The sequence below is a fragment of the Bombyx mori genome, chromosome 18 (assembly GCF_030269925.1).
Source record: "Bombyx mori chromosome 18, ASM3026992v2".
Lineage (NCBI taxonomy): Eukaryota > Metazoa > Arthropoda > Insecta > Lepidoptera > Bombycidae > Bombyx > Bombyx mori.
In genome coordinates, this window is record NC_085124.1 from 2,516,820 (window position 1) to 2,540,409 (window position 23,590).

Genomic DNA, 23,590 nt, shown 5'->3' on the forward strand with positions numbered 1-23,590 from the left:
ATTTGCAAGTTAGCATAGATTGATGTAATTCCGTCAGAGTTTGAGCTAGGATGTTGTTGAGTGGCCACTTCGTTTCTCGCAATTTTCCATCGAATCCCTAGACATGTCATCTCTTGAACCAGTGTACTAATTGATTTTTTGTAAGGCTGACTTGGCAGCCCAAATAATCCAAGAGCTTTACAGCTTATGTGGCCTGAAGACTCAACTTGGACTTCTTTTGATGGACCTGGTGGGATTTGCGTAGGTGGGATAACACTCAACATCCCTTTGCACGCAATGTTTCCGCGACCGAGCATGCTATGCAAGCAAAAAAGGTGTATTTGTCTTCATGGACCAAGAAAAAGTCGCGTAGGTAGGTTAACATTTGACTTCCCTATGTACGTAAGGTCTCCGCGACCGAGCATGCTATGGGAACAAAAACGTTTATTTGTCTTGGTGAAACAAGATTAAGTCGTGTAAGTAAGCTAGCACTTCGATTTTGCACGCAATGCCTCCGCGACCGAGCATGCTGTGGAAGCAAAAAGGTGTATTTGTCTTCAAGGACCAAGAGAAAGTCGCGTAGGTACGTTAACATTTGACTTCCCTATGTACGCAAGGTCTCCGCGACCGAGCATGCTATGGGAACAAAAACGTTTATTTGTCTTGGTGAAACAAGATTAAGTCGTGTAGGTAAGCTAGCACTCGACTTTGCACGCAATATCTCCGCGACCGAGCGACCGAGCACCCTATATAATGGAAATTGACATGCCAGCCCAGATAATCCAAAACCTTCACAGCTTCTGCAGCCTGAAGTTTCAACTTGGATTTGTTTTGGTCGACCAAAAGGAAGTCGTCTAGGTAGACTAGCACTCGAGTTCCTTTTGCACGCAAGGTCTCTGCGACCCAGCATGTTATGGAAGCAAAAAAGGTTAATCCAAAAGCTTCACAGCTTCTGCAGCCTGAAGTTTCAACTTGGATTTGTCTTGGTCGACCAAAAAGGAAGTCGTCTAGTAGACACTAGCACTCGAGTTCCCTTTGCACGCAAGGTCTCTGCGACCCGCATGTTATAGAAGCAAAAAGGTGTGGCTCTGAAGCCAGACCGAAGGGTAGGCATGTCATTTCATACTAACTCATAAGAAGGTACCGATTCCTTCCTGGAGGTACTGATACTGGTACCTTGGTACTGATCCTCAAGAAGTATCGACGAAATTTTGCGACTGATACTAGAAAAATATTCCTGAGAAATGTTCAATTCTATCATCCAGTCCCCTGGGTGGAGAAAGTTTGGTACCTAGGTGTCCGAAAACAGTTAGGTGTTTTATCTTTACGACCTTGTTCAACTCTCGAAGATCCAAAATTGGACGCATTGATCCGTCGCTTTTCTTCCGCAGAAAAAAGGTAGTTTTTTTTTTTTTTTTTTTTTTTTTACGGTATTTGGTAACCATACATGGTTTACAAATTATTACAATTTTGGTGGCACTCAGTGCCTCCCGTCGGTGTCTTCAATTGCCCCCCTCTGGATTGTGCCAGATGTTACAGACTATGATTGTTTATAATGTTTGGCTTACCTTTTGTACGAGATCGTGACAAATAGGATTGTAGCCCTCAGAGGGACTGAATAGATTTCAATTTACTATTATCAAACAAAAATTCCTCAATGAGTGGTGCGTTGGCAACAGGATACTTTGTTAGAGACCACGGAAATTAAACTTTGACGTGTTATTTCTATACATACGACCCTTTTTTCCGTATACAATTTAAAACGCTTTTTACGGGTAACTTGTACGACGGAGACGATTTGTCAAAGTTTTCAGTAATTATGTTACAAAGATTATTAGTTTAAATCTGTTGTGTTTTTGTCAAAATTTCCGTATTGACGAGATCAATTTGTTTACAACATTTTTCGTTACATTCAATTGTTACACACAGTTGATGCATTATTAGATTTACAACGTCACTGACCTGGTGGGATAACGAGCCGATTCGAAGATCGACCGTTACCTTTGAATCCCGTCGTTTCTTACGCAGAGACTCCTTTTGTTCTTTTTCGCTTGACGAGCTGTTCGAACGCGAGGCGTCTCCATCGCGTCTCGCCTGGACATCTTCCCTCTCGGAAATTATGGAGCTTGACTCAACATCACCTCCAACAGATGACGCGTGATTCATGGCGTCCGATGATAGGATTGGTAAATAATACTCGTAATGATTGCAAAATACCACTCATAGAAACACAAAATAAATATTTTTTTGCAATTAATAAGAAGTCGAATAAATATTTGTGGACTTGCGACTTCACAGTACGAAAGTACACAACGCTATGAAGATCAAAGATGGCTGCGCTCCCTTTATACTTGCTGGCAGCACCTAGCGGCTAAAGATGGAACTAAATTGACGGTCTATGGTTGGACATAGACAAGGAATCTAAGCTAAGTACACACTGCTTCTTCATAATACAATGCTGTATGTTTTCCAAAGGCACATCAATATGCAAATTCTGTATCCTCTTGTTACGGAGAATCAAACTAGTAGAGGCGTCTCAATTTACAAATCGAAGCTGACGATTGCGTCGCGATAGGCTCAGGTAGCAAGGGCTTACAATACACAAGTGCGATTCAAAACTCATCAAATAAAACACTACCATCGATTGCATGTACCATTTTATTTGCGTCTTATGACGATACATTCTTGTAACCGAACTAGGTAGGTATCGATGCACGATTGTTGAAATTTCGTTAAACACACAAAAAAAAATTATGCACAAATCACAAGTCTGTGGACGGATTGTGAGTTTCTACATTCATTTTTTTTAATCTATTCATATATACTGCTGTTCCTATAGACAATAGTACAAATTAAAAAAATTATATATATTAGAACTTTTTTCGATACATTCTTGAATTTTTTATCAAAGGTTTTAATTACTTTGATGCTGTCAAAAAGGTTCCGACCGAATAAGGCCGCGAGCAAGGTTTTTAATTCCAATCCTAACAAACAACTAGTCAGACATTATCAACATTCAACAATCGTGATCTTTCTAATAAAGAACATTAAATAAGTACACTGATTTACCTTAAACATATATTTTTTTAATATATTAAGAACTCATTCTAATAAAGTTAAAGGTAGGTAGGTACATATGACGTTGCCAGATCAAAAAAAAGCTCACGATCTAAAAGATAGCAACTTTACATAACTATTGGAATCATACATCGAAAGCAAAAAATAACACACAGTCAGGTAGAAGATGACGGTACAGGGTTTAAGAAAGAGAAGATTGTAAGATGTATTTAAAGGATATGTATGTGTTGGTAAATCCTTCCAGTAGAACCATAAAAATCACAATCGATGAATAATATTAAACAAATAGTTTTTTTTAATGCACGCGATGAATTACAAATATCCAATGACCTCGCTAGGTCAGTACACCTAACTTTGCTTTACAATGCGGTCTTATATGCATAAAATCATTCAGTGCATTATTTTTCTGTCACGTTTTAAGCGAATCATAATTTTACCCGATATGAGTTTGTTAAGAACAAATTGACAGTCAAATTAGAGTAGACCTAACAACTATCATTGCCGGTGCAAGGTGCAAAGGAGATCTTGATACTTGATGAACATTTTGAATCTTAATAAGCTAAAATGACCGAGTAAATTTTAGCTTTAAAGTTTTAAATTGTTGAATAAGTTCGAAGGCATTTTCTGTTGATCTTAATTATAGAAAAAAATCAGTCTAAAATATAAAGGCAACTTGAGAATATTTGAGAGGACTGTATCAATGGATCCGTGATAAATTAATAAGAACTTTATTTTATGTACATAAGACATATTTTTTTAAAACACAATTATTTATAAATATGTTTACTATAATTTATTATGATTATTAACCAAGCTTTTTACCACCACATTTGGACTTTACTTCACACATTTGTCACTATGTTATGCGGCTTACTCACACTTCAAAACAAAATATATATACACATAATATATACATTTTAACTCCTCTATATTTTCCAATAGTAAACACATTTACATCAACAACAAATGATCTCTTTAAACACCACAATAATAAATCTATTCAAAGTTTTGTAAAACCAATATCTTTCCTATGTAAACAAGAATATTTTAAATATATCAATTTAAATTCGTAAACCACAACGCGCCATTATTAGCTTTTTATTATTATTTTGTTATAAAACGAACATTACAGATGTTTATATAAATTGCATCTCGACTTATATAGTATCTAGACAACAACGAATATATACAGCTAATCTGTGATAAGCACTTTATAGAATAATACACAATTTATGTACTTTTTATTTAGTATGTGTTCAACAGTGTGACAGGTCAACGACTTATATAGTATCTAGACAACAACGAATATATACAGCTAATCTGTGATAAGCACTTTATAGAATAATACACAATTTATGTACTTTTTATTTAGTATGTGTTCAACAGTGTGACAGGTCAATTATTATTGTACAACTATTGTAACTATACTGAGATCTTAGAACTTATATCTCAAGGTGGGTGGCGCATTTACGTTGTAGATGTCTATGGGCTCCAGTAACCACTTAACACCAGGTGGGCTGTGAGCTCGTCCACCCATCTAAGGAATAAAAAAATTAAAATAATATATATATATATTTGAAATAGGGAATAAGTATTATTTGGTAAATGTTGAAACAAATGGGAAAATTTGTGTATTTTTAAACAAATAAAATTTATTTTACTTGTATGATTAAATATAGAAACAACATAATATAAAGTATTGAAATATGACTTGGTAAAATAAGTAAAGAATGCAGAAATTGCAAATTCGATACAATTTACTTGGAAAAGAAAATTATCTTGCCAAGGTTTCCAATTTTTGTTTCAAATACTATCCTAAGCTCACAAAATATAAATAGCTGTTCGATTTGAAAAATAATAATTTCATTTAACTTTAAAACATATGTTTTATTTATTTATTTTTTATTGCTTAGATGGGTGGGCGAGCTCACAGCCCACCTGGTGTTAAGTGGTTACTGGAGCCCATAGACATCTACAACGTAAATGCGCCACCCACCTTGAGATATAAGTTCTAAGGTCTCAGTATAGTTACAACGGCTACCCCGCCCTTCAAACCGAAACGCATTACTGCTTCACGGCAGAAATAAGCAGGGCGGTGGTACCTACCCGTGCGGACTCACAAGAGGTCCTACCACCAGTAAAACCAGTAAAGGTTTAACTTGTTGTGTATTATTCTAATGAGTCTTCCTTCATAATTCAATAAGTTTTCATAAATATATTCTTAATAAACATACATATTTGGTGTAATTGTAGACTTAGAATATTTGGGTGCGAATTTTATTTTAATTTTACTTATAAAAAAAAAGAAAGAAATAAAAATGTAATAACAAAATAGAAATATTACTCTACTCATATCTTAAATAATTATAAATTTAATATATTAAAGAGATAAACGTACATAATTTATGTTTGTTTTTGTTTTTTTTTACATTTATATTTACAATTGCTTGTTTTATTTACAGTTACCGACACTTACATACATATAAAGTAATTACTTAAGAATAAATAGACACTAGACAGGATAATATATGACCTTCGCTTGTATCGTGACGAAAATCAAAGTTATCTAAATCGATTGGCTGACGACCTACTGAATCGTAAGTGTATATGGTGACGCTGTCTCATGAATAATCTTCGACCAATTTTTTTTTCTGTTATCACTGAAGGTAAACGTGCGTACGGCCCACTTGTCTATAGTGGCTCCCATCCGTCATTGGCATGTGTTGATAAGGACGCAGCCCGAAATGAGCTCGGAGTTCAGTCGAGATGATGCAATATGGTGCCGAAGGTCACGGCAAGGTCATCTCGAACAATGACGCCGGTCTTTTTTTTTTTTGATCGAGGGATTACTGATGGCCCGGAGATCTGTCCAGCTTCACCAGGATAGGTGGGCGAGCAAGGGCTCAGTCAGGACGGGTGGAATTTGCTAACAACTACCCGAGCGCCTTCAACGAACGCGGTCTGTATAGCTGTCAGTACCAATAGAAATGAACAAACCAATTGGATCATTCTTTTTATTGTACCCTCGTTTATTCTTCAATGATAAGGATCCAAGGTATTGTGAGCCCGTGCGGGTAGGCACCAAAATTACCATTTCTGCCACGGATCAGTCGCGTCTTCCACTTTTATTTGGGTCAGTCGTCCTAGTCCTAGTCCTAATGGGACACTACGGAGTCGTAAACGTCTCACGTCTCGAGATGACACGCGAGCTGGCTCATCCCTCGACGCATTAAAAATAACCATAAAACCTAATTAACTAAATTATTTTCATTAAGGTCACACTCGGAACTATTTAAAAATACATAAAAAAATTGGCAAGACCATTTCATAACATTTTAGCTACGTTCATATTTAGAAGAGAGAAAGAGACGAAAACAATACGTCCACACAGTTACACATCCAGTTTTATTAACCTAAAGATTTGGACCATAATCGGCTGTTACGGTTGTTGTTTAAAGATTAACCAAATTCAACTGTAAGTGCGGTTTTATGTCATCATCATCATAGTCGGTTACTTGGCAGAGCTGTCAGAGTGGTCATGTGGAATCCTTGCTTATTAAAGACTTGACAGCTTTTTATTTTTATTTTTTTTATTGCCCTTGTAGGCAGACGAGCTTACGGCCCACCTTATGATGAGTGGTTACCGTCGCTCATGGACTTCAGCAATGCCAGGGCAGACCCAAGCCGCTGCCTACCGAAAGCTTCTCCAGAGTTTGTGAACTGAGGCTTGGCGCATCCACTCCTTATGTGAGCTTTTGGTAAGGATTTTCATCTCATCAGTCCAGGGTTTCGTCCACGAGATCTTTTACCATTGATCCTACTCTAAACAACAAGTTTCTCGATAGGCTTTGTTGGCCGTCGCGATAAGTGTAAAAATATCTAAGAATCCTAGACTGTATTGTTGACGATAACCTTTGAGAGATATTAAGTTCCTTTAGGACCGAGGCGTCGGTGCGATGCTCAATCCAATTTATCAATTATTTTTAAATTATAACATTTACACAAAGATATGAATGCTGATGTATCATGATTGAGGACAGGGTTTCAATTACACATAACAGAATGGTCAATCAAACACATAATATTTACAATATCATTGACATAGAAAATCAATCTCTACATCGATGGCTTTATGGTTGCATTTTACTTTTCAGACACACACATCAGACTGTTTATTCATAAGCCAAATTTATTTTCTTCATAAGATAGATACGAGAAGTCAGGATACACATTTTAAAATCACAGACAATAGAACCAGGTCCAGAGATGTTGATTGGTTCTGAGCATTATCCGGTCTTAAGTTATTTTTTCTTTCTGTTAATTGTTTTTGATTTCACTTATAAAACATTATATATATTAAATAGGATCAAAAGTGAACGTCCTGTGAAACTATATGTCCAATTAATTTATTGGCTATTGAAAACGTTGAAACATTTTTTGTGACTCGACAAATTCCAAAATCTATAATAGCATGAATTTGTGACAAATGTCTATATATTTATATTTATTTACTTCGAAGTTAAACGTTATCCCCGTCACAAAATTCAGTCCTATCTATTTCACACTGTACCCTCAAGGTTTTAAAGTTCAAATTCCAATGCTACGTCAATTATTTAGTCCGCTTAAAAAAGTCTACATTTCAATCGTACCTCGGGGCCTCGACAATTATTCGATTTTCAACTTTACGTATACACGTTTAAAGTTCACACTTCATCGCCGAGGTCGTGGACGCAGTTCTCGGCTATCGGGACGTACTTGTCGTCGATTTGCACGAGGAGGATCGTTTTATCGACGTGCGACCTCAGCTTCGGGTCTCTGTGGTTCGGCGTCCACTTGTGCACCACCTGCAAGTAAAGATGTTTACTTGGAACTCGCCTTAGACTCACGAATAATAATTAAAATTCACTGGCACTCATTCTACCCTCGAGACTAGGTCAGGTAGGACATGTTGTCAAATATTTCAAGTATCATGTGTGTACGGTGTGCTTAGTCCGAGTTTTTTAACGTTCTCGAAAGCGTAAAAGTTAACTCAAATTTGTATGGAGTTGGAAAGTTTGCCTACGTTTGCCGCTAGAGTGCTGTTTCAACTGCATACAAATTTGAGTTAACTGGTCCGGATAGGTACTGCAGCTCTCGGTAATTCTACAGTAAGCCAGTAACGCTGTCCCGTTTCAAGAGTAGTACAAGTAGGAGTGTCATGTAGCGGCACGCACCAGTCCGTCCATGCCGGGCGCGGGCACCCAGGCGCCCCAGGCGCTGCGCCCCCCGCGCAGGCGCTGCAGGTCGCAGGGCCAGTGCACGTCGATGCGGCGGCCCAGGTTGATGCAGTCGTACACGCCCAGCGGCTCCACGATCAGCACCTTGCTGCCCACGCTCACCGAGGAGCGCCCAGAGCTCCTGCAACAAACACACGCCGCGTGCTCACAAACTGCTCACGAACGAAACACTAATATACTCATCATCATCATCACCACCATCACCGATATCATCATCATCTTCATCATTATCATCATCATCATCATGGTTTCAAGCCGGTTTCGGCAACGGCGTCCAAAATTTTCAGTTCAATAACTTAGAAGTTAATGTCCGCGCCTCTCATGCGCTCTAATATGACTACGGTAGCCTATCTTGTTCTTAAACGTGCGCAAACAGAAGCTACACGCAAGAACACTACCCACGAAGTTGTAAAGATTGCTGGAAGGCGGTCTGTCTATTTTTCAATTTATTTCGTCTGTCGTTTTCAAAGACATGCACGCCCTGCTGCACTTTCTTATAACGAAATACGAAATAATAATATACAAATACTAACGAAATACTATAATGATACAATAAGTCGTCGTGGTCTAAAAGATAAGACGTCCGGTGCTTTCGTGTTGAGCGATGCACCGGTGTTCGAATCCCGCAGGCGGGTACCAATTTTTCTAATGAAATACGTACTTAACAAATGTTCACGATTGACTTCCACAGTGAAGGAATAACATCGTGTAATAAAAATCAAATCCGACAAATTATAATTTGTGTAATTACTGGTGGTAGGACCTCTTGTGAGTCCGCACGGGTAGGTACCACCGCCCCGCCTGTTTCTGCCGTGAAGCAGTAATGCGTTTCGGTTTGAAGGGTGGGGCGTTGTAACCATTGATGTATTAAAAAATCCAAGAGAACACACTCAGCGTCTCAAAAACGTCCGCATAAAATTCAAATTCAAATAGTCTCGCGTCGTTCGCGTCTCCGTGCGCTCGTTGAAAACGCCGAAGTGTTCGTTGAGAAATTGTAAAAATATTACGTCAAGAACGTTAAACAAGGGATGGGATATCGTATATTCGGTAGCCGGTGGGGCAGCCGTTGTAATTATATTGAGGCCTTAGAACTCATGTCTCGAGGTGGGTGGCGACAGTTAGATGTCTAAGGCTCTGGTAACCACGGGTGGGCTGTAAGCTTGTCTACCGTACTACACAATAAAAATATGTAATGAAAAAAAGGGTGCGTGTACTTATGTACGCGCGTAAGAAATTATACTTTATTTTTATTAAATTTATTTCTTTTTATTTTTTTATTTTAATCAATTTGAAAAAAAATCGATTAAACAACATCCTCAAACGCGCATATTGGACATCCCTTTTCTTGACATCGTATAAATTCGGTAATTCTCGGTACTGTTCGGAAAGTTCACCTGCGGCTATATTCAGACTCGCCAAGTTACGTCGGTCGTATTGTAATGAGCGATTTAGTGGGCAACTTCATTCTGTTAATTTTGTGTCACGGTGCGCGCGCGGATTAAAATTTCACTCTCATAAATTTTTCATAACGCGCCTAAAGAAGTATAACTTCAAAAAGTCTTTATATTTGAACATACCTGCCAGATTCGGAACGTTTGATTTTAGTCTTTATCTCCTTGTTTTTCGGTTCCTTTTTGCTGTCCTTCTTGAGTGCGGCGTCCCGGTCGGCGGGCGGCGCGTCGGGGCGCTCCGTGTAGCGGCCGGCGAGCCCGCGGTGGCTCTCCCTCTCGTGGCGGATCTCTCTGGTTATCTTCGAGAGGTCCTTCGATGTGCCTTCGTTTATGAAAAATCTGTGAAATGCAATTGCAGTACTTTCATTCATCGCGCCCCCGGGGTGTCGCTCGCGTTCAATTTTTTTTTATTGTTTAAATGCGTGGACGAGCTCACAGCCTACCTGGTGTTAAGTGGTTACTGAAGCCCATAGACATCCACAGCGTAAATGCGCCACCCACCTTGAGATACAAGTTCTAAGGTCTCAAATACAGTTACAACGGCTGCCCCACCCTTCAAACCGAAACGCGTTACTGCTTCGCGGCAGAAATAGGCAGGGTGGTGGTACCCACCCGCGCGGACTCTCAGGAGGTCCTACCACCAGTGAAGGTACATGTGGTGTCAAATAAAGAGTTATATTATTATTATTCCCCGAATAGTCTAATTAGTATCGTCCGCACCTGGCATTCCTGTTGGCTATGATCTTGCAGTCGGGCAGCGAGAGGGACAGGTCCAGGCCGGCCGCCACGTCCTCCAGGGAGGACTCGTCCTCGCCGCACGTGACCTGTCACACCGTCACATCGTCACACTGTCACGTCTGCGGACCGGGCGGGCGGCTGGCGGCGGTACCTCCAGCTGCACTCGGTTCTCGAGGAAGCTCTGGAGGCATCACCGCCAGCCGCCTCCCGTGCCGTACTACGGGTACAGCCAGTCTCGTGGAACTTAACACGATACATTCTGTATGCCCTTACCCAGATAAAAACGGTTATCTGCAAGAGATCTTTTTTTTCCTACCTAAGCTGATAGCCTTGAGAGGCTATTTTAGCTTCACCCTAACGTCTAGGTAAGCTCACGGGGCTCAACCGGAGTGTTGCTAACACTGCCCTAGTTATAGCAGTGCTTCGCAGTCTACCACCGGATCGGAAACGCGACCCACTGAGAAGATCCGGCGAGAAACTCAGTGCGCTGTGTCTGTGGGTTAATTTATTCGTCGAGCCCTTCGTCGCAAGCGACGGGTTCGACGAGAACGATGACCGGTGCTTGAGGTACCTAAAAGCACCGTAAGTGGATCGAGAGGATCCGAAATGACATGTTGTTTTTTACATTGAATGAAGGTGTTATGTGCCTATAAACCATATTAGACCTTAAAACACCAGGTTTAAAGGCTATTTTTAGAAATAGCATGTGATGAAGGAGTTTTATACGAAGATAAAGCAAAAGTAACTAAAGTCGTTGCCCGTTTTCTCAAAATTAACAAAATGTATCATATCCCCTTCATCCACTCATGTCTTCAATTATTATATTTAAATTTTCATGCACCAGAGGCTTTAAAAGGTAATATATCGCAGATACGGTGCTATCAAGTCACTTGTACAATTTTTGTTAACACTGAATAAAGTATGAGAAAATACATTTTTTAATAGTTATTAGTGAGACGAAAGAGATGTTTGCTTTTACTGATGGAGTTTAAAGTTGTAGTTTAAATATTATTTCATTTCTATAGTCTAGCAGAACTATATAAGAATGATATTGTTACGCCGGTAAGAGTAACGCCATCTATCGCCGAATAGTCGAACGAATATCGAAGGATCCAGAATGATCGAGAATTACAACGCCATCTATTGTCAGATAGCGGGAACTTCGACTAGAGATGTGTGGAATATTCTCGACGGTTCTGGGGATGAGGTATCGGCTATAAAAGCGTTGTAGGGATGGCGCGCAGTCAGTCAGTAATCGAAACTACTCGAAGCGATACAGTGAAAGGTTCACCTGAAGCGAAGCGGAATAAGCGAATTGAGTGTTTTAAAGTGTGTGTGAAGTGTTTAAGGGTTTTAAGTGTTGAATACAGTTTTTAAGTTGTACTTTGGTGAAATTTTATTTATCCCGAACCCCAGCGCGTAACAATATAATAAGATGTTGAATTTTCCAACGTTTTTCATGAAAAATTACATAATTTGCATAAGTGACGTTTTCGCACCGTATGTGCGATATATTAAAGGGGAATATCTTTATTAAATTGCCAGCACGGGACTGGACCCGCGACACTGTCGGCGCTCATGTAGTCCGTAGGCTACAGCGCGTCGGTACGTACCTTGACACTGGCGGCTCTCCGGGGCTGTTCGCGCGGGCCGCACTCCCAGTTGCTGCCCCCGGTGCTCTGATACAATACACATACTAATTGCATTACATAATACATAGTAAAATAGGTATATATATACTTATATTTTAGTAAATACCCGCGAATGACATAAATTTAAACAAGTGCTTATTTAACCTAAAGAATAAGACACTCCACGTACTGGGTTGGAGCGATGCGACTCTGTTGGTTTTCGAATCCCGCATGCAGGTAATTTTCCGATGAAAGACTTAATTAACAATAGCTCACAAATGACTTCTAAGATGAAGGTGTAAGCAACGTGTAATAAAAATTACACCCTCAAAAATTATAATTTGTAGTAGTGGACTTGTTCGGATTAGGTACCCCTACCTACCGGTACCACCGCCCTGACTATTTCTGCCGTGAAGCAGTAATGCGTTTCGGTTTGAAGGGTGGGGCAGCCGTTGGAACTAAACTTGAGACGTTAGAACTTATATCTCAAGGTGGGTGGCAGCCTTTACGTTCTAGATATCTATGGTGTCTGATGATCACTTAATACCAGGTAGATCGTGAGCTCGCCCACCTATTTAATCAACAAATAAATCAAATCAAATAAAAAAAATAATTATTCAACATAAATGAAAGTATATACTTGTTGAACATCAAAAAGAACTACCGCCAATTCACAAAAACTAGCCTGCATCCTGAGAAGAACTGGCAAGAAACTCGGCGGGCATGCCTTTTTTTTATAATAGATTTTTTTAGATATTCAAATAAAGAAACAAAAGGCTGGTTTTGTTACCGGCAGGTCGTGCGCGTGCGAGTGAGCAGCATCGGCTGCTAGCAGGCGGAAGGAAGCCGGCAGAGCTCGCTCACGTCGCATCCTCCTGCCGTCACTCTGCAACAGAACACACTGGTGGTAAGGCACCTGGTGAACCTTGCGAGTCGTACGCATATCTTCTTCTCCTTTCTTTTTTATTACCCTCTGCTAGAATGTAGGGCTCGAATCAAATTCTTCCATTTGCATAGTTAGTACATCAAAGACAAAAAAAAAGGATTGTGTGGCTTTATGAAACCACGCTAAAAGTGAAACTTTTTTTCACATTAACTAAAAAAATTTTGGAATAATATTCCATTAAGGGTATAAAAATCGCTTTATCAGCCTTAATTTTATACTTGGAAAATTGGAATGATAATGGGAAAGGATAAAAGTAGACAGTCTCCAACTAATATTTTTATTGAACCCGCCGCCATGTTGGCTTTGGTTGCTCTGACAAGCGCCTTTCACTTTATCACTACTCCGCGGCCGACCGTCACGCGACATGCAACACACAGACGAAAATTTTTGAGACGAAAAAACACTTTGTAACTAAAACAATAAGAACGTCACCGCTCGCCCCTTTATAGGAGCAGCAAGTCCAAGTTGAAGAGTTTTCAATCATCACCACCTCCCAGCATAGTTCTCAAGAGCGGTAGCAGCCGCAAGTCTCGTGTTGCGTGCACATTGCGCGCGCGTGCGTACCTGGTGCGGGTGCGCCCGGGGTCGCGGCGCCTTCTCTCTCCGCCCGGCTGAAGACCGATCTTCGCTGCGGCGCCGGCTCTCGACCGTTTCCGTATAAACTGCTGTAATATATGTTAGTAATTAGCGCGTATTCGTCACGTATTTATTGAACACTATTGAGTCTTTCAAGAATATTAAATTCTCAACCATAGAAGTCTCACTTCTTAAAGCCCCGGACGAATAAATACTAATAATACATTTAAACACAGAGAAATTCAAAAGGGTTAAACGTATTATATCTATAATAAAAAGTGAATACGCATTTCATAGTAATGGTCTACTGATGTCAAGTATTGAAAATACCTCACTCTTCCCAAAGAAGTTGAACTTCTATCACATGTACTCGATTTGTTAGTTCAATGATAACTTAAAATAATTTTAAATGATCGTCCTATGAATAAGTAACTATCAGAACGAAGGTATTTCGGTGTACAGAAGTCAAAACATATACTTCTATAGACATTGTTTTAAAGTACTTAGCACAATATCAAAATATCGACGAACGACATTGTCTATCGTCCGTAACCACGCTCGGTAAAGCATTCAAAACTTTGGAAGTAATAAAACGCATATAATATACACAAGCGAAATGAAATCGTGAAACAGTTGTAGTCTTTACGACTCGCGAGAACCGATGGTAGTGGTAGTGGTCGAGGTAGTTACCGGCCTCCTCCAGCGCGCGCTCGTGCGAGTGCTCCCGCAGCAGCCCCGCCAGCGACGCCAGCGTGGACGCGGGCTTGCCGGCGCTGGCCAGGCTGCCTCGCGTGCCGGCTGAAGGGGACAAAGAACTGTAATTATTACTATCATTTTTTCTACCTAAGCTTGCCGAGGCTATTAGAAAGCCTTGAGAGGCTATTTCAGCGTAACCTTAACTAGTAGGCGAGCTCACGGGGCTCAAACCGGAGTGATTCTAACACTGACTCTAGCAAGAGCAGTGCTTCGTAGAATCTATCACCGGATCGGAAAGGCAACTCACTGAGAAGAGCCGGCGAGAAACTCGGTGGGTGAACTCTCATTACTATTCAAATAGTAACGATTCAAATATAACGACAACAAATTTTAATCTGTATCCATATGTATGGACAACATCCGACGTTACCAGTAGTACTAGACCGAATAGAAGTACCATTCACATGGTCACCATCTTGGATCGAGGAGAAAACCCCGTAGTGAACTCAACTAACGAAGCGACAAAATTAAAAAATAATTTAAAAAAATATTCAAGAATGAAATACATCAATTAAATTAAAAAAACAGTGCGCGTGCAACTTGGTGCACGGGAATGAAGTGACACTTCTTTTTCGATGTGTAGTAACCTGTTGTGGTTTTCTTCATTTTTCATCCTTAAATTAGATTGCTCTTTTAATAGGGAATGCTGTGTATAAGAGATGCGACACCTTCAACATTTATATTATATATATTTTTTGAATTGTAGATAGAAAAATAAATATATATATTTTTTAAATACTTCATTAAAATATTGGACGCTAATTGTTGCTGACGCTCGCGCTGGCCTGTAACAGGTATACTACGCGCCTGCGTTCGAGTGCCACGCGTTAACTCTCGCTCTGTCTCTTTCTAGTATGGTAGCGTTAAACGTTTAACGCAACCTTGTTGGAAGTCGCATTAGAAGTTTCACTTCAATATTGTTATCATCTTGAGATTCATCAAAACGGGTCAACGTACATCTTAACTTTGAAGCGATATAACGGGTTATAAACAACAAGGCTTAGCTGCTAGGTTAGGAGCGGTCGGCGTACCAAGTGAGGTGCGCGCGGGGGGCGGGGCTGGCGTGCGCGGCTCCCCCCCCGCGCCCGCCTCGCACGCAGCGCCGCTGGAGCAGCCCTCGCCGCAGCGGCGCCGCACGCGCCGCCACAGCTGCGCGAGCCGGCGCCGGATGCCGCGCGCGGACACGGCGGCGCCCAGCAGGCGGCGCACGGGCGGCGACGTGTCCGCGTACGAGGTGGTGAGCGGCGACACGTAGATGGGGTACCCTATGGGCTGGTCGCACGACGAGTTGATTATGTTCCTCAGGGCCTGCCGACAGAGGACGCGATCAGCTCTCTCCGGAGTACGTTTGTAGCAAAAAAAAAATTGTTTATATTACTAGAAGTAATAGGTTACCGGAGCCCATAGACAACTACAACGTAAATATCTCCACCCACCTTTAGACATGAGTTGTAAGGTCTCATTTCTTTGATTTTTATTACACGATGTTATTCCTTCACCGTCGAAGTCAATCGTGAACATTTGTTAATTACGTACTTCATTAGAAAAATTGGTACCCGCCTGCGGGATTCGAACACCGGTGCATCGCTCAACACGAGTGCACCGGACGTCTTATCCATTAGGCCTTGACGACTTCATAGTAAAATATATCACAATTTAGTATTTTCTTCGGTAATAGCGAGTTGTAGACATATCACGCGGTCCGCGATCACGAAAATTATGAACACAAGATTCAATTGTTAAAAGCTAACGAGATAAATATTGCCCGAGATGAAACAATTAGTAGGGCAAATCGTGTAAACTAGGATATTGAATGTGAATAAATAAGATCTAAGGATATCAAAATTAGTGTTTCGTACCTGCTTGGCGTTCTGTATGGAGCCCCTCTCCGGGTTCCGGTTCCGCAGGTAGACCAGCTCCTGCTGCTGGCCGGCCCACAGCCCGCGGACGCACTCCCGGTTCAGCTTGATGACCCGGAAGCCGAGGTGCCGTTTGTTCAGCATTATTATTTTGTAGTCGTCGATGCCCTCGTCCATCACGTGTCTGAGGGAAGAGTAACTTCTGTGTTACTGTTACGGGGCGTATCCAGGAGCTCTTTTAAAACAAATGAAACTGTGACTGACACTGAGTTTATTTTATAAAAGAAATAGTACATACAATGTGTGTTTCCGCTGCTCAAACCAATTCGGTTCTGCCACATTTTAGCAATAAATTGTCTTTATATGGAGTCGTCTTTATATCAGCCGGATCTTCTCAGTGGGTCGCATTTCCGATCTGGTGGTAGATTCTGTGGAGCTCTGTTCCTGCTAGGGCCAGTGTTAGCAACTTCGCCAGGTTTGAGCTCCGTGAGCTCACCTATGCATCCGGTTACGTTGACATAGCCTCTCAAGGCTACTAGAAAGCTACCTTGTGTCCCTAGCGCGCGGGTCGATAGCGCGACTCACCTGAGCGCCAGGAGGTGCGGCGCGCCCCGCAGCACGTTGTAGCGCCAGGCGGGCGCCGCCTCGTGGCAGATGACGGGCGCGTTGTGTCCGCAGCGCGCGGGTCGATAGCGCGACTCACCTGAGCGCCAGGAGGTGCGGCGCGCCCCGCAGCACGTTGTAGCGCCAGGCGGGCGCCGCCTCGTGGCAGATGACGGGCGCGTTGTGTCCGCAGCGCGCGGGTCGATAGCGCGACTCACCTGAGCGCCAGGAGGTGCGGCGCGCCCCGCAGCACGTTGTAGCGCCAGGCGGGCGCCGCCTCGTGGCAGATGACGGGCGCGTTGTGTCCGCAGCGCGCGGGTCGATAGCGCGACTCACCTGAGCGCCAGGAGGTGCGGCGCGCCCCGCAGCACGTTGTAGCGCCAGGCGGGCGCCGCCTCGTGGCAGATGACGGGCGCGTTGTGTCCGCAGCGCGCGGGTCGATAGCGCGACTCACCTGAGCGCCAGGAGGTGCGGCGCGCCCCGCAGCACGTTGTAGCGCCAGGCGGGCGCCGCCTCGTGGCAGATGACGGGCGCGTTGTGTCCGCAGCGCGCGGGTCGATAGCGCGACTCACCTGAGCGCCAGGAGGTGCGGCGCGCCCCGCAGCACGTTGTAGCGCCAGGCGGGCGCCGCCTCGTGGCAGATGACGGGCGCGTTGTGTCCGCAGCGCGCGGGTCGATAGCGCGACTCACCTGAGCGCCAGGAGGTGCGGCGCGCCCCGCAGCACGTTGTAGCGCCAGGCGGGCGCCGCCTCGTGGCAGATGACGAGGCGCTGCGAGTGCGCGGAGATGGCCGCGTACAGAGCCGAGCTGCTGCTGTACTCCTCCGGGAACATGAAGTGATCCTGCACGATAATCTCTGCGTGAGAAATGTGCAACCTACACCACGGACACAACCCACTGAGTTTCCCACCCGATCCCGATTATATATCCCGAAATAAATAAAAAACGGTGCGCGTGCAACTTGGTGCACGTGAATGAAGTGAAACTTTTTTCTCGATGTGTAGTATTGTAGTTTTCCTCATTTTTGATCTTTAAATCAGATTGCTCTTGTAATAGGGAATGCTGTGTATAAGAGATGTGTCATCTTCAACATTTATAAAATATATTATAAATTACAGATAGAAAAATAAATATATATATTTTTAAATAGTTTATTAAAATATTGGCCGCTACTCGTTGCTAACGCTCGCGCTGGCCTGCAACAGTATACTACGCGCGTCCGCTCGAGTGCCACGCGTTCACTCTCGCTGTCTCTTTTTATTTCACAGTACCGTTAAACGTTTAACGCTACCTTGTATGAAGTCGCATTAGAAGTTGCACTTCAACATCAAAAAAAGAAGTATTAAATCAGGTTATTGTCACGAGCTGTGTCTCTTTCTAGTCCATGGTAGCGCGTCGCAATCTTTTTGGAAGTCGCATTAGAAGTTGCACTTCAATATAAAAATAAAGTAGTAGTAGTAAAGTGAATAGTTGCGGGCCGGTACCTGGTGCAGCTTGAGCGCCATGCGCACGGCGGGCGCCAGCACCGCGTGCAGCAGCGCCATGTCGGTGAACACCCACTCGTCGCGCGCGCACGTGATGCGGAAGTCGCCCTTGAACAGCGAGTGCAGCCCGTACAGGAAGAACTCCACGCTGCGGACACGCCACACCATCAGGATTTTTTTCTATTGCTTAGATGGGTGGACGAGCTCACAGCCCACCCGGTGTTAAGTGGTTACTGGAGCCCATGTACATCTACAACGGGAATGCGCCACCCATCTTGAGATATAAGTTCTAAGGTCTCAAGTATAGTTACGACGGCTGCCCCGCCCTTCAACTCACATCTACCATCTCACTTTACTTCACTCATTACGAAGGATTAACCAGTGTTGATTTGATTTGACTTAGTGCGAGTTTTTTAACGTTCTCGATAGCGTAAAAATTAACCCAGTTTTGTATGCAATTGGAACAGCGCTCCTAGCGGCAAACGTACGCAAACGATCCTACTCCATACAAATATGAACTAACTTTTACGCTATCGAGAACGTTAAAAAACTCGCATTAAGAACACAGGCCTTTTTAAATTACAAATTAATTTACGTTATGAAAACTTATAAGATCGGACAAAACGTCATATCTCCTTAATAATATTTTTGTGTAATAAAATTGTAGGGAGTAAAACGGGGAGCATTCACTATTTATAGATACTCAGTACTCTTGGAATGATTGATTCGAAGGACTACTTAAGAGTGACGTGCGATAGAATTTTAAGTTTATTTTATTTTAATTGATATTGAAGTTGTGTACTTACAGTTATATTCCATTGCTTGGTTAATGCATTAGGCAATATAGATTGGAACTACGCCATCACCTAAAGGAACTGTTACACCTCAATTATTTTACTTCCTTATGTTACCCATCGTGTCAAGTTAGCACCCCGCCCCGTCCCGTCCCGTCCCGCCACGCCACGCCACGACACACCCACTCGAGCGCGTGCGTATAGGGAGCTGTCTGTACCTGGAGGCGGAGAGGTGCTGTGCAGCGGCGAGCGCCCGTCGGCCGAGCAGGCTGAGCGCGAAGCACAGCGCCACCAGCGAGCCGTCCCGCGCGCCGCGCCGCCTGCCCCCCGCCCCGCCCCGCCGCGCCGCACACACCGACACCCATTCGCCGTACACCGACACGAACTTGCTCCTGTACGAACATACATACCATTTTACCACTTTACTGTTACTTTACAGGTTACGAATATTCATTTTTATATTAGAAGTAAACATGTTGCAACATAAAATTCAAAATGACTTCTTAAAGTCCACTCACTTTGTGATCCCGGAGGCTCGAAAATCGTAATCCTCATCCAGGTTAACATTGAATATTGGATCCAAGTCGACGAAGTTTCTCTCATTTATTGGTTTCAAAGCCTCGGCTATTGTTGGAGAGGCCAGCCACTCTTCTAGCTTACTCGACTGTATCGTGTAGTAAATGATGCTCTACAATAAAGATAGAATTATGTTTTGTTTAGTTTTATTTATTTTTTATTGCCCTTGTAGTCAGACGAGCATACGTCTCACCTGATGGTGAGCCGTTGCCCATGGACTTCAGCAATGCAAAGGGCAGAGACAAGCCGATGCCTACCGCTTAATACTCTCCACAAGCCTCGTTTGGTAAAGGACATGTCATAGCACTCGGGAAACACCGTGGAAGGGAGCTCATTCCAAAGCCGGATGGTGCGTGGCAAAAAATATCTCTGGAAACGCACTGTGGATGACCGCAGTGGCAATTTCACATCACATAATTGTAACCAGCGTGAACCTATCGCAACACACGAATCAATGGTGTAGACGCGCTGACCTTGACGTAGTAGGTGAGCAGCACCTTCCGGAAGTCGAACACCTGCAGCATGGAGACGGCGCTGTTGTCGGACACGGAGTACCCCTCCAGCACGTAGCGCGCGGCCGCCAGCTGCCACGCCAGCCACCGCAGCGCCCACGCCGCGCCCGGGGACACCCACCAGCGCCCGCCGCACGCGCCCTCTGCAACATGGGGGAGGGGGGTCAATAAGCACCTCGGTGTTTTTTTATATATACAACAAACATTCAAGTGTCGAAAACATTTTAATTGCACGGTTTGTACATACCTAACTCAATACGTTGACGCGCCGTGCATCGTCGTTGTGCTGTCCAATTATTTTATTACATTCTTGTATAGCAGTGCACTTAGCAACACGTACTCGTTAACGCGCTATCATTTGTACTTAACTAACATAATAAAGGTGCTCAAACAACATACTCTTTTGGAACTCTACAAACTTCCCCTTGAACCCCAACACTAATTTTATTCAAAAAGAATTGAAGATTTTATTCGTTTACCATATTAAATATGTAGTATTTCTAAACTTAATAATTATTCATTTTGTTAAATATTATAAAAGGATGTTTTAATGAATGAGAATGAATTTATTTTACCGCTATTATCCTCTGGTCCCTCTGATATCGCCTCCACTTCCCTCTGCTGGCAGTAAGTGCCTCTGAACTCCAAGCCTCTCAGTTGGAAGGACACTAGTCCATTCCCCATTTCAACTATATGCACTAGGCAGTTCAGGTAATCTGATGCTAAAACTGTGAAAGAATTAGGAATAAGGTTATCATATTATTCATTCCACAATTTAAAGCCCCGTGAGCTCACCTACTCACTCGGTGAGTAGTATGACACCTCGAGGTCACTAGATAGGTAAGAAAAAAAATGTTTTAGATTTTTTTTTAAGAATTGAAGGATTACTGGTGGCCTGGAGGCCTTTCTAGCTTCACCAGGACAGGTGGGCGAGCAAAGGCTCAGCGAGAAGGGGTGGGATTTGCTAACAGCTACCCGAGCGCCTCCGAAGGAGACCTAACGACTCAAGAGCAACTGCTTTGCGGATGAATCTACCACCGGATCGGAAACGCGACCCACTGAGAAGATCCGGCGAGAAACTCAGTGGGTTGTGTCTGAGGGTTAATTTACTCGTCGAGCCCTTCGTCGCAAGCGACGGTTTCGACGAGAACGATGACCGGTGCTTGAGGTACCTAAAAGCACCAGTTTAAGCTGTGTATATAGTTTGGAGTCCTATACAGTAGCTACACTATAGTAGCATTATTAGCAGTTAAGTTGGTCATGCTGGTCAGACAGTGATGAGTGGAGTCTCACCAAAGCAGTCCCCCTGCTGCACCTGCCCCCAGCGGCCCAGCATGAGGTCTCCGCACAGGTAGTGCTGCAACGAGCGCGTCAGGTGCTCGTAGAATATCGAATTTAAATTGTTGTCATCTGTAAAAAAAAATTAACATACATTTTAATTTGCGTCTTCTTCTACCTAATGAAATTGCGAGTAAATTTCGTATCCCAATGTTTAATCTATGTCTTTATATATTAGTGATTTGGTGGCTATAATGTAACCACACTTATTTTATTATATTAGAATTTTACTGATTTAATCTTCTTATGTTTTATTAAGTTCTTATAATTTATCAGGCAAAGTCAACAAAGTTATATATAAAATTTAATAAGTTAACTCAGCAAAAACATTCTAGATGATTATTATTTTCTTTTTTTTTTGTGCTATGGGTGTGGAAGTATGACAGTCCCCAGGCTGGCTGTTTTGAATTAGAGGAGAAGTTCTTTTTTTAAGATTGTTTTTTCCCATCCCTAAATAAAGTTGTATATATTGTACACTGTCACAGAACGCTTGGCTGTTATAATCCGGCATCATTGAACTCACCAGACCCCAGGTTCCGTTCCAGTTGCGACGAGAGCCTGGTGTTGCTCTGGTCGACTCTCTTGGTGTTGTAGTCGCGTTCCCAGAATTTTATCGGACGCACGTATGACGTCATAAAGATGGCGCTACCTGTAACAGTCAGGCCAGCGGTGGTCTGCACTTCTAGGCACTGCTTCTATGATGTCTTCCAAAATCATCTTTTTTTTTTATTGCCCATGTAGGCAGACGAGCATACGGCCCACCTGATGGTGAGTGGTTACCGTCGCCCATGGACTTCAGCAATGCCAGGGGCAGAGCCAAGCCGCTGCCTACCGCAAAATCCAAAGGCTGACTGGAAGAGATCGCTTTCAGCGATAAGTCCGGACATTGTACTTTAGTTGTGAGTTGAATTTTTCTAATTTACTTTATTTATTTATTACACTTCATGAGGCCTAAGGCATTCTCTACCAGTCAACTAAAGGTAGTGCAGAGAAAATAGTGGTAGGTGCAACGAAATTTATATTAAATTATAAATACATACACAATGTATACATTTCATACATAAGCGTAAATATATATACACACATATACATACATACATGTAATAGTTTTTCATATAATACTTTTTGAACCTAAGTGCAATTTTAAGTGTTTATTTACTATTTTATCATGGGTTAAGGTGATCTGTTCACCTATAAGGACTATATAGGTTGATTCTAGAAATATTTTTATTTTAAAATTTTACAGATTTCACTCATTTAACTAAGAACAAACTAAGAACAGGGTCTCTCTTCCATGTGGTTTATATACTCTACTATATATTATTAATACGTGAAGTGAAAGCTTTGTATCCCTTTTTACGAAAATTGCGCGGACAGAGGTGTATGAAATTTCCCACACTTATAGAGAATATAAAGGAATACAGAATGTTCATACATTTTTTTAATTATTTATAAAAATACATTAAATGATTTCAAAAAAACATTACACACACTACCATGTATTTGACACACACACACGCATGTATACTATTTGTTTATTGTCAAACTTTTCTTATTGCTTATAGTCTGTGGTCAAATGTCGGATTGAGAATAGATTAAATATTGTTTGTCTCTATTAACATTTGTCTAAAATACAGTCTTGGCAAAATCTGTAATTATAAAAAAAAAAAAAAATTGTCAATGTCTATTATAGAAGTATAATAGACTTTGACAATAGAATCATAATAGTTTACAAGCTTATAATTTCAATCATAGTCGAATTTCGACTAGCTGGGAGCCACTAGTGCTCTATTAATACCTAGGGCTGGCGTCAGAGGCGATGATATGAGGGCGGATAGGGCTGCCTGCAGGAACAGCATGGCGGAGTGCGGCACCGAGAAGGGCTGGGCGAAGGCGTGGAAAGCACTGCCCCACGTGATCTGCCACGGCGCTATGTACGTCACTACGAACTGTACCTGTACGTTAAATATATCTTTCTTTCACTTGTATGTTG

General features: G+C 42.4%; 1 protein-coding gene across 1 annotated transcript in view; it reads right to left on the bottom strand.

Moving 5' to 3' along the window:
* Positions 1 to 2,619: 2,619 nt before the first annotated feature.
* Positions 2,620 to 23,590, bottom strand: part of LOC101738614 (pecanex-like protein 1) — a 34,109-nt gene continuing 13,138 nt past the window's right edge. Inside the window, exons 8-26 of the mRNA XM_038017160.2 lie at positions 23,396 to 23,552; positions 22,121 to 22,246; positions 21,553 to 21,669; positions 20,835 to 20,987; positions 20,221 to 20,402; positions 19,690 to 19,859; positions 19,390 to 19,563; positions 18,378 to 18,525; positions 17,584 to 17,735; positions 16,291 to 16,474; positions 15,463 to 15,739; positions 14,366 to 14,473; positions 13,664 to 13,764; positions 12,944 to 13,039; positions 12,136 to 12,201; positions 10,505 to 10,608; positions 9,911 to 10,123; positions 8,271 to 8,454; positions 2,620 to 7,901 (exon numbers count right to left, since the gene is read on the bottom strand). Of these exons, the coding sequence (XP_037873088.1) occupies positions 7,761 to 7,901; positions 8,271 to 8,454; positions 9,911 to 10,123; positions 10,505 to 10,608; positions 12,136 to 12,201; positions 12,944 to 13,039; positions 13,664 to 13,764; positions 14,366 to 14,473; positions 15,463 to 15,739; positions 16,291 to 16,474; positions 17,584 to 17,735; positions 18,378 to 18,525; positions 19,390 to 19,563; positions 19,690 to 19,859; positions 20,221 to 20,402; positions 20,835 to 20,987; positions 21,553 to 21,669; positions 22,121 to 22,246; positions 23,396 to 23,552 (2,853 nt within the window). The 3' untranslated portion in view covers positions 2,620 to 7,760. The remainder of the gene's footprint in view (positions 7,902 to 8,270; positions 8,455 to 9,910; positions 10,124 to 10,504; positions 10,609 to 12,135; positions 12,202 to 12,943; positions 13,040 to 13,663; positions 13,765 to 14,365; positions 14,474 to 15,462; positions 15,740 to 16,290; positions 16,475 to 17,583; positions 17,736 to 18,377; positions 18,526 to 19,389; positions 19,564 to 19,689; positions 19,860 to 20,220; positions 20,403 to 20,834; positions 20,988 to 21,552; positions 21,670 to 22,120; positions 22,247 to 23,395; positions 23,553 to 23,590) is intronic.